We start from the raw sequence: 10725 nt of genomic DNA, 5'->3' as shown, positions 1-10725 counted from the left end.
AAAAATGTCAAAGTGACACTTGTTTAGAAATGGAGGGAGTATAATTTTTTTTTTGTCTATGTAACAACCTTATAAATTTTAGTTATGATTTTTGCCAGGGTTGTATTTCATTCAAAATTTCAAATCGGAAGTAAATAATTTTACTTTAATTGTATTTTGATACATTATAAATTATGTATATAGTGTAATATATTCCTATCATTGCTCCAATATGTTATGCAAACATATTATCTTTTCGCTTAAAATAGCAACAGACATGTGACAAATTACATAATGAAACATGGAGTATAAACATTTGTACAACACATCTAACCGTTTCTAAAGCAAAATCATTGATAATTATTATTTATATTATAAAGAAAATAAAGATTTTTATATATAAAACTGAGAAAAACAAAAATTACATGACTAAAAAGTCTTGTAATCATTTAAGACTAAAATTAAAAAAAATTAAACTTTTGGTTTAAGTTTAATTTATATAATTATTTTCATACCTAAGATCATTTATACATAATTTTAAAAATATTTTTTTTGTAATATTCATTTATTGTAATTACATTTAATTGTATATTTAATATTTTATTCATATAAAAGATAAATAGAAAGCAAATATAAGTTTTTGAAGAAAATAACATGTTCATTGAAATGTTTCGAAAACATCGGGATATATATGAAATAACTCTTTTATTGATCAAAACCTCTCACATATCTTCCCTTTTATGACAATGATCGTAGCATTTTTTGTACTCATTTTTCACTCCAAAAATATATATAAAATTAATTAGCAGTACAGCATTAAAAATCATGAGATTATAAATAAGCATAAGCAAAAGTAGATTTCAAAATAGTATCTTAATACCTGGAATGTTATCGATGTAATGAACATTTGATATCACGAAAAAGATAGTGAAAACAAATGTGATCAATATATTTTTGTAGATACCAGTTTTGTAGAATATAATCTAAATTTTTTTGAGCGTTCTATTTCACTTTAAATTTTGTTATATATAATAGAATAAACTTAAATCAAAGGGATTTTTTGGTATAAAGTATTTAAATTAATTTTCTTAGATTTTAGTCAAAATAATATAAAAATGATTCATTGCCTAATTCTATATGGATATATTTGTGTACTTTCATTTTATTTCAAATTAGCCTATCAATATATAGTATTTGATTTCAAACTGATTTTGCAAACTGTAATGATAATAATTTGTAATTTATTCTACAGGCTAACTAATTTCGTTAAGATTAGTTCATATAACTTTGAAAATAATCTTTACATTATTTTTATTAATTTGTTTTTATTACGTTTATTTTATAAATGCATATATGTTATATAGATTTGTTTTTGGAAGTAAATAATTTTATGTTAATCGTATCTTGATACATTATGAATTATTTTTATAGGGGTATATATTCTTATCGTTGCTCCAAGCTATTATGAAATATATTATTTTTTCTCATATAATAGCAACACACACATGCGACAAATTTCATAATGAAACATGGAATGTACACATTTGTACAACACTTCTAACAGTTTTTAAAGCAAAAGCATTTATAAGTGTTATTTATATTATACAGAAAAGGTAACTTATCTATAATAAGTGACAAACACAAAATTATATGACTAAAAAGTCTTGTAATCTTTAATCTTATATTTTAGACTAAAATTAAAAAATAATAGTTTTAAACTTTTGGTTTCAGTTTAATTTATATACTTATTTTCATACCTAAGATTATTTATATATAATTTTTTTTAATTTTTTTTGTAATATTCATTTATTATAATTATATTTAATTGTCTATTTAATATTTTCTTCATTTAAAAGATAAATAGAAAGCAAATATAATATTTTGAAGAAAATAACATGTTCATTGAGAATTTTTGAAAACATCGAGATATAGATATATATATATATATATATAATAAATATTTAAGAAGTAACTATATGATTGACCAATGTATAGAGTGCAAAGTACAAGAAACAAGAAAATAGCCATAATCAGTAAATCTATGCTAAGTCTCTGGTTCTTGTCCTGGATTTTTCTCTCTTTTCTTGTGTAGTTGTGTTTCATTTCCTATCTTGTTTTGTAGATTTTAATCTATGCAAGTATTTTAGATAATATTGATCTGAGAAAAAATATGATGTTCGCACTGCAAGATTATGAATAATTTTTTTGAAAATGATATCCACAAATATTATATTGTTTAATACACTATTATCTCCATAGCCAACTGAAACAACATAATTATAGTCTTTTAACCAGCAACTAACAAATTTGTACATGAGAAAATGGTATATTTAGAAAAACCTACAAACCTTAATGTTATGTGTATGTGAAAACTTTCTTGGAGAACAATATACATATATTAAAGTTCTATTTCTTGTAGGGTGTATTACATTTTACAATTTGGTATACTTCAACCAAAATTTTGTTAAGTTTACTCAAAGTAACTTCAGTTTTGTGATACATTTATGTATCACTGGTAATATTGTTTTCATATCATAAAATTATATAACATTTAATAATCTTATTTTAATACTTTACTTTGTTTCTTTTGAAATACAACAACATTGTTCAGAGAAACATCTGCCAATTAACTGAAGGCTTAGTGCTGCACAAAACCTTTCGCATACGTGTTCTTGCCCTTTAGGACAAGGATCATAGCATTTTTTGTACTCATGTTTCACTCCAAAATCTATTAAAAAATTAATTAGAAACACAATATTAAAATCATGAAATTATAAATAAGCATAAGAAAAAGTAAATTTTAAAATAGTATCTTAATACCTTGAATGATATCGGTGCAATGAACATTTGATATCACGAAGAAGATAGTGAAAACAAATGTGATCAATATATTTTTGTAGATACCCATTTTGTAGAATAGTATCTAAATTGTTTTGAGTGTTCAATCTCACTTTAAACTGTGTTACATATAATAGCATAAACTTAAATCAAAGGTTTTTTTTTGGTATAAAACCTTTAAATTAATTTTCTTAGATTTTAGTCAAAATAATATAAAAATGATTCATTACCTTATTTTATATGGACATATTTGTGTATTGTCATTTTATTTCAAATTAGCCAATCAATATATAATATTTGATTTCCAACTGATTTTGCAAACTGTAATGATAATAATTTGTAATTAATTCTGCAGGATAACTAAGTTCATTAACATTAGTTCATATAACTTAACTTTGAAAATAAGCTTTACATTATTTTTACTACATTTTTTTTATTACATTTTTTTTTATCATTCCATATATTCTATATAAATTTTTTTTTGGCTATGTAACAACCACTTACATAATTTAGTTATGATTTTTTGCCAGATTCGTATTTCATTCAAACTTTCAAATCGGAAGTAAAAAACTTTATTTAATTTTATCTTGATTAATTATGAATTATTAATATAGGGTTTTATATTCCTATCGTTGCTCTAATCTTTTATGCAAATATATTATATTTTCTTTTATAAAAGTGACACACACATGTGACAAATTTCATAAGGAAACATGTAATGTAAACATTTGTACAACACTTCTAACAGTTTTTAAAGCAAAATCATTGATAAGTGTTATTTATATTATACAGAAAATAAAGTAACTTATCTGAAATAAGTGACAAAAACAAAATTATATGACAAAAAACTCTTGTAATCTTTAATCTTATATTTTAGACTAAAATGAAAAGAAAAAAAAATAAACTTTTGGTTTCAGTTTAATTTATAAATTTATTTTCATATCTAAGATCATTTATACATAATTTTTAAAATAATATTTTTGTAATATTAAGTTATTGCAAATATATTTAATTGTCTATTTAACATTTTATTTGTATAAAAGATAAACAGAAAGCAAATATAAGTTTTTGAAGAAAATAACCTGTTCATTGATAATTTTTGAAAACATCAAAATATATACGAAATAAATCTTTGTTTAACCAATGTATTGATTGAAAAGTACAAGAAATAATGAAAATAGCCATAATCAGTTAATCTATGCTAAGTCTCTTGTTTTGTCTCTATTTTCTTGTGTAGTTGTGTTTATTTCCTATCTTGTTTTGTTGAGTTTAATCTGTGCAGGTATTTTAGATAATATTGATCCGAAAAAATATGATGTTCAACTGTAAGATTATGAAAACAATTTTTGAAAATGATATACACAAATTTTATATTGTTTAATACACTATTATCTCGATAACCAGCTGAAAACAACATAATTGTAGTCTTTAAACCAGCAACAAACAAATTTGTACATGAAAAAATGGTATATTTAGAAAAACATACAAATTCCTTAAGGATGTGTGTATGTGAAAAATTTCTTGAACAACAATCTACACATTTAAAAGTTCTAGTTCCTGTAGGGTGTATTACATTTTACAATTTGGTCAACTTCAACCAAAATTTTGCTAAGTTTACTCAAAGTAACTTCAGTTTGGTTATGTTTTTATGTATCACTGATAATATTATTTTCATATCATAAAATTATATAACAATTAATAATCCTATTTTAATATTTTACTTTTTTTTCTTTGGAAATACAACAACATATTGTAGAAAAAACATTTGTCAATTAACTGAATGGCTTTGAGCTGCACAAAACCTCTTGCATACGTCTTCTTCCCCTTTATAACGTAGCATTTTTTGTACCGTGTTTCACTCAAAAAAAAATTTAAATTAGCAATACAATATTAAAAATCATGAAATTATAAATAAGCATAAGCAAAAGTAAATTTTAAAATAGTATCTTAATACCTGGAATGATATCGGTGCAATGAACATTTGATATCACGAAGAAGATAGTGAAAACAAATATGATCAATATATTTTTGTAGATAACCTTTTGTAGAATATTATCTAAATTGTTTTGAGTGTTATATTTCACTTTAAATTGTTATATATAATAGCATAAACTTAAATCAAAGAGATTTTTTGGTATAAAATTTTTAAATTAATTTTCTTAGATTTTAGTCAAAATAATATAAAAATGATTCATTACCTAATTCTATATGGACATAGTTGTGTATTTTTGTTTTATTTTAAATGACCCTATCAATTTTTTTTAATTTGTTATTAATTCTACAGGCTAACTAATTTCGTTAACACTTATGGAAGTTCACACTTTATTTCTTGCACATCTAAAATTATGTACATATGTAAACTGCCATTAAGTTAAAATACAGTTGATAGATATATATGTATATATATTATGTACATATGTAAACTGTCATTAAGTATGTCGATATATATATATATATATATATCCTGACGCCCTTATAATGACAGTTTATCCTGATTTCCTTATTTTAAACTAATAATCTCCTTATGTCCTTATTTGGAAGACATAAAATGATTTGAAGAGAAGTTTTAACAGCTCGAAACTCATTCATATTCCACAATTATGACGGATAGTCTTGCACACAGTGCATTAAAACAGCCGTCCTTTGTTGTTCATATGGATGGCAGAGCTAGCAATTTGGTTTGGAGTCTACATGAGTTTGTTTAAGTTGCTGAAAAAAAAAATCTCATGATGTCCTTATTTTGAGCACATGATTTGAACTTATGACTTTCTTATATTTTTATTAAGTAATCTAAAAGTTTTTAGTTTAAAATGAGTCCTCATTACTCTTCAAAATATTTGTAAAAATGTTTCCTTGTTACTCTTAAAAATAAGGAAATCATGATATACTAATATTGATTCTTCTACAGACTAACTAATGACAGTTTACATATGTACATAAAAGACAGTTTAACTTATAGTATATAGTCGACTGATTTGCAATATATTTTTTTTTTCTATTGAAAGATTGATCAATCCGCAATCGATCCAACTTCGGGGCCAAAAAATCCGCCTCGGCAGCCTCGGGGCCAACAATCCATCTTAAAATATTTTGTTGAAAAAATGTCGGCAACATTGGAAGATCGATCAATCCACAATCGATCCAGAAAAATATTGATTGACAACAAGTCATCTTGAATGATTTTTTTTGTAATACAGTCTTAGAAACACTGCATGATCAATCGATCCGAACAAAATTGATTCAAACAAGGTAGATCGATTGACACCAAGCTTGATAGGCCATGGATTTTACCCACTTTTATACATGGTTTATAAGTGTTTTGATAACTAATTACTATATTCTAGAGTCTATTTAATATATTTATACGATCATATGAATGATTTGGAAGAAAGTGATGATTTTGGAGTATTTGAGAGATATTTGGACAAAACATCCGAGCTGACCATCGAGCAAGACCAGTGGTCGACATTCAAAGACAATAATTGATTGATGCACATCATGTGACATCGATCGGCGGCAAGGAGCGCGCAGAAGCCCGTTTGGTTCTAGCCGACTTAGAGCCCAAAACTTCACCAATTTACAAGATTACCCCTGACGAGTTTTAACCTAATTATATATAGTTTGTCAACATGTTAGAGGCAAAGTGTGCTTTCTTGTTTTAGTATTTTTACAGCAAAGGTTTTCTAGGATTTTTAGTAGATTGGAGAGAAAATCCAAGAGATTTGTGATTGAAACTCCATTGATATCTATATATTTATCTATGCAATTTTTATATCTAATTGTTGTTATGAATTGCTTAGCCATGTCTGAGTAGTTCTCTTGTTAGATTTAGGGTTTAAATAGGTTATGAGGGATTAGCCCCAACTATAAATTGCTAAGTTGTGATATTCATCATTAGGATTGTCATTAAAGCATGTTTCTAGTTTAGCTAACTAGAACTTGATCTAGGAGTTGTAGGTTTAGGTCATCACTTGAATCTCACCCTGAATCCATCCTAACTAAGCTAGGATTGCTAAAGTAAGGCGAGAGCTGATCTAGGAAGCCTAGTGCGCACAATTCAACCCGCGCGTTAAAGCTTAACTAAACGCATTGGTCAATATTCCAATCGAATAATCGACAGTACAACAAATATATCAATCGATATTTCTATAGAATCATCAATCGAGACTTATATATAGTCAATAGACAAACCTAGAAAGCGAGAACCGATCTGTTTGTTTATAAGTGTTGAGCTCTATAATATCATGCATAAATTGTTAGATATATGTAGGATTAAAATCATGATTACCTGAATAGAAACCTTAGTTTCATCTAAGTACCAAAAACCCCAATCAAATCAATCGAGCAATTGTCTTACTCACAAACTTGCTATTTACATTTAATCATAATCAACGTGGCTTAATCAATCTGATTAAATTTATTAGGTTCTCTACCTTCCTGTGAATTCGATCCTTAAGTACTACAACTGAACCTCTTATTTGTGAGAGTAATTCACTCATAATGGTAATTTAAGTGAGATCACAGCTCAACATACAAATGGAGAGACGAAGCCAATAATGACCTTCAATTAATGACGAGACAACATAAGTTTCTGCAGAAAAAGTCTACAGTAACAACTTTATAGTTACAACCGATTTATTTACAGCTAAACATCTACAGTTAAATTTTTAAAGCTACGGTCGAACCGATCATCACCAATAATTTATAAATTGATTAACTAGTAAACAGCTTTATAAAATATTGAAAATGCTTTATTAACCGAGACAAAGCAAACGTGAGACAACCATGAATATAATTAATAGAAAAAAACTAAAATTATTAAAAATTAAAAGTTACCGTAGAATAACTAACCTAAATCTAAAAATACTAGTTCAACTTTTAATACTTAAAATTTTGTTTGATGTTGAATTAATACTTTAGTTTAGCAATTTTTAAAAATGGATAGCTTAAAATTAACTTATATATAATACATTGTAATTCAAACATAAGTTAAAAATAATTATTTTGAATTATATCTCTAAAGCAAACTTAAACAATAATAATTCATATCACCAGTCAAAGCCTATATTAAAAAAATAGAAATAATCATAAAAAGAAAGAGGCAGCGCATCATTCCAACAGAATTAAAAACTACATCGGAAATAAATAAAAAGAAAGAAATCAGGGAAATGTGATTCGAGGAAGAGAAGAAAACCGCGTCAAGCGGGATATCAAATCAATCGTGTTGTTAACACGTCTGCCATTGATTCTCTATCACGATTCGATTAAAACATAAAAACACTGAAACGAGAGAATATACAAAAATTAAAAAAAAACAATCTCGAAAAACACAAAGACAGAATGTTGTGTTCCAGATCTAAAACAGTGTTCGTACTTTTCTCATTCCTTCTTGTCGCCACTGGAATATCTATTGCTGGTAAGAAAGAAAGAAAGAAAGAAAAAATAATTCAACAATAACTGCTGGTTTCTAGTATTTTGATTTTTGTCTCTGTTGATATGTTTTTACTTCTAATTTTGGGTTTGGATGGTTTCAGAAAAGGAAGCAGCAAGTGTTGAAGAAGAATGGGGGACAAGTGTGAAAGAAAGGTTTATGGCAGAGGAAAAAGGAGAGAACTCGTCTCTGATTTTGGCTGCAAACAGAACAAAGAGGAAAGACCCTACTGAGAATTTCAACATTTACACTGGTGGATGGAACATAAGCAATACCCATTATTGGACTGTGAGTCCTTTCTTTTATTTTCTGTGGTCCTAAGTTTTCTCTGTTGCTAGTGGAGTTTGTTTGCTTAATCAAACGGGATTAGCATTCATTAGTTCTCTCTCTTTTTGAAGCTTTTTTGACTTTTTTTTTTCTCATTCTTTGCTTTGTGTGTGCATGCAGTCTGTTGCTTATACAGCGACGCCTTTCTTTGTGATAGCAGGAGTCTGGTTTGTGGTCTTCGGGCTATCCTTGTCTCTCATTTGCCTTTGCTATTGCTGCTGTGCCCGTCAGCCTTACGGCTATTCCAGGGTTGCTTATGCTCTCTCCCTTATCCTCCTCATATTATTCACAATCGCTGCAATGTAAATTGTCTTTTCTCTGGCTCTTTTTTTTGTCATTCTTTTTTTTAATTAAAATAAGCTTTTTGTGTTTGATATTTTCCAGTGTGGGATGTGTTTTCCTTTACACGGGCCAAGGGAAATTTCATGCTAGCACAACAGATACTTTGGACTATGTGGTGAGGCAGGCAAATTTCACGGCGGAAAACCTCAGGAATGTGTCGGATTATCTCAATGCAGCTAAGAAGGTGGATGTGCAATCCATCGTTCTTCCAGGGGATGTTCTGTCGAGCATCGACAACATACAAGGAAAGATCAACTCCTCTGCAACTACTCTTTCTGTTCAAACAATGGAGAACCAAGACAGGATTCAAGATGTCTTGGACAACATGTAATAAAATACACAATACCATAGTGTTATCCTTTTTTGTTTATTAACCTTTTTTTTGCTTATGATTTGTTGCAGGAGACTTGCGCTCATCATCATCGCTGCTGTGATGCTTTTTCTTGCGTTCATTGGATTCTGTAAGTCGTCTTAGGGATTATTATTATTGATTACATCTCGCAGCAGCACTTAACTTGTTGATTATTTTCATTGTTGTTACAGTACTCTCCATCTTTGGACTGCAGTGCCTTGTATACACGTAAGTGAAGTCTCATTCTCATTTTCCACGTGTTACCGTTTTATGCTGATAAAAATTACTTTGTGATTTAACAATGGACAGGTTAGTGATCCTTGGTTGGATTCTTGTCACCGGCACTTTCGTCTTGTGTGGTGTATTTCTCCTTCTACACAAGTGAGTTTTTGTTCAATTTGTCTACTCTTCAATGCATTAAAAAATGTTTCTCAATAAAAGCATTTCTTATGCCTTTGTCAGCGTTGTTGGGGATACGTGTGTGGCCATGGACCAATGGGTGCAACACCCGAAAGCTCACACCGCTCTAGACGATATTCTACCGTGCGTTGATAACGCAACCGCGACCGAAACATTGAGTCAGACAAAGCTTGTGACGTACCAGTTGGTTGAAATTGTTGACAATTTCATGAACACCATCGCCAACAAGAACTTCCCGCCTCAAGCCCGACCCCTTTATTACAACCAGTCGGGCCCCCTAATGCCTTTGCTCTGTAACCCCTTCAATGCTGATCTCTCTGACCACCTGTGCAAGCCCGGTGAGGTCCATCTCAGCAATGCAACTGAGGTAAATTAAATACTAATTTAAAACAGAACATGTCTTTATAATTTTTTTTTTTTGTTTCATAATATTTCTTATGATATGGTTTTTTTATCCAGGTGTGGAAGAACTACACTTGCAAATATATAACACCGGGAATATGTAGCACGCCCGGACGTCTGACCCCAGATCATTACACCCAGATGGCTGCAGCAGTTAACGTAAGCTATGGTCTGTACAAGTATGGTCCATTCTTGGCAGATCTGCGAGGGTGTAACTTCGTGAGGTCCACATTCACTGATATAGAGAGGGATCATTGCCCTGGACTGAGGAGATACACGCAGTGGATCTACGTGGGTCTTGTGCTGGTGTCTACTGCTGTAATGCTGTCTTTGGTGTTTTGGGTTGTATACGCGCGGGAGAGGAGGCACCGTGTTTACACCAAAGACTACAATGCTATGCATTCTGAAGCTCCACGGGACAAGGGTCCGCAGTGAGATGTTCTGTACTTTTTGCCAGTTTTATGTAAATTATGTGTTTGAGATGTCTGGTGAGATCTTTTGTGTAGTGAATAATGGAAGGAAACTGTGGTTGTGTGGTTGTTGTCATTAATGTTCTTTATAATTGATATGTTGAGAACTACTTCGAAATTAGAAATGTACTGTTTTGTGGAAGTACAACCCTATCTTTGTGTTT

The 10725-nt window shown here is 29.2% G+C and overlaps 1 protein-coding gene across 1 annotated transcript; it reads left to right on the top strand.

Moving 5' to 3' along the window:
- The first annotated feature begins 7973 nt into the window (after window positions 1–7973).
- Window positions 7974–10725, top strand: LOC103837649. The gene is made up of 9 exons (XM_009114004.3): window positions 7974–8233; window positions 8352–8536; window positions 8696–8877; window positions 8960–9244; window positions 9320–9378; window positions 9461–9497; window positions 9579–9650; window positions 9732–10056; window positions 10149–10725. Exons 1-9 carry the CDS (start codon window positions 8158–8160, stop codon window positions 10524–10526), a joined length of 1599 nt encoding a protein of 532 aa, XP_009112252.1. The 5' UTR covers window positions 7974–8157; the 3' UTR covers window positions 10527–10725.

The sequence above is a fragment of the Brassica rapa genome, chromosome A09, assembly GCF_000309985.2.
Source record: "Brassica rapa cultivar Chiifu-401-42 chromosome A09, CAAS_Brap_v3.01, whole genome shotgun sequence".
Lineage (NCBI taxonomy): Eukaryota > Viridiplantae > Streptophyta > Magnoliopsida > Brassicales > Brassicaceae > Brassica > Brassica rapa.
Note: the sequence above shows the minus strand (reverse complement) of the source record. Positions and strands in the feature narration are given on the sequence as shown.

What these genes read in the sequence shown, in the direction of transcription:
- LOC103837649 (XM_009114004.3), top strand. Translation starts at nt 8,158, where the DNA reads ATGTTGTGTTCCAGATCTAAAACAGTGTTCGTACTTTTCTCATTCCTT. An exon ending in TCTTGCGTTCATTGGATTCT is followed by an intron (nt 9,379 to 9,460) that starts GTAAGTCGTCTT and finishes TTGTTGTTACAG; the next exon opens with TACTCTCCATCTTTGGACTG. An exon ending in CTGCAGTGCCTTGTATACAC is followed by an intron (nt 9,498 to 9,578) that starts GTAAGTGAAGTC and finishes AACAATGGACAG; the next exon opens with GTTAGTGATCCTTGGTTGGA.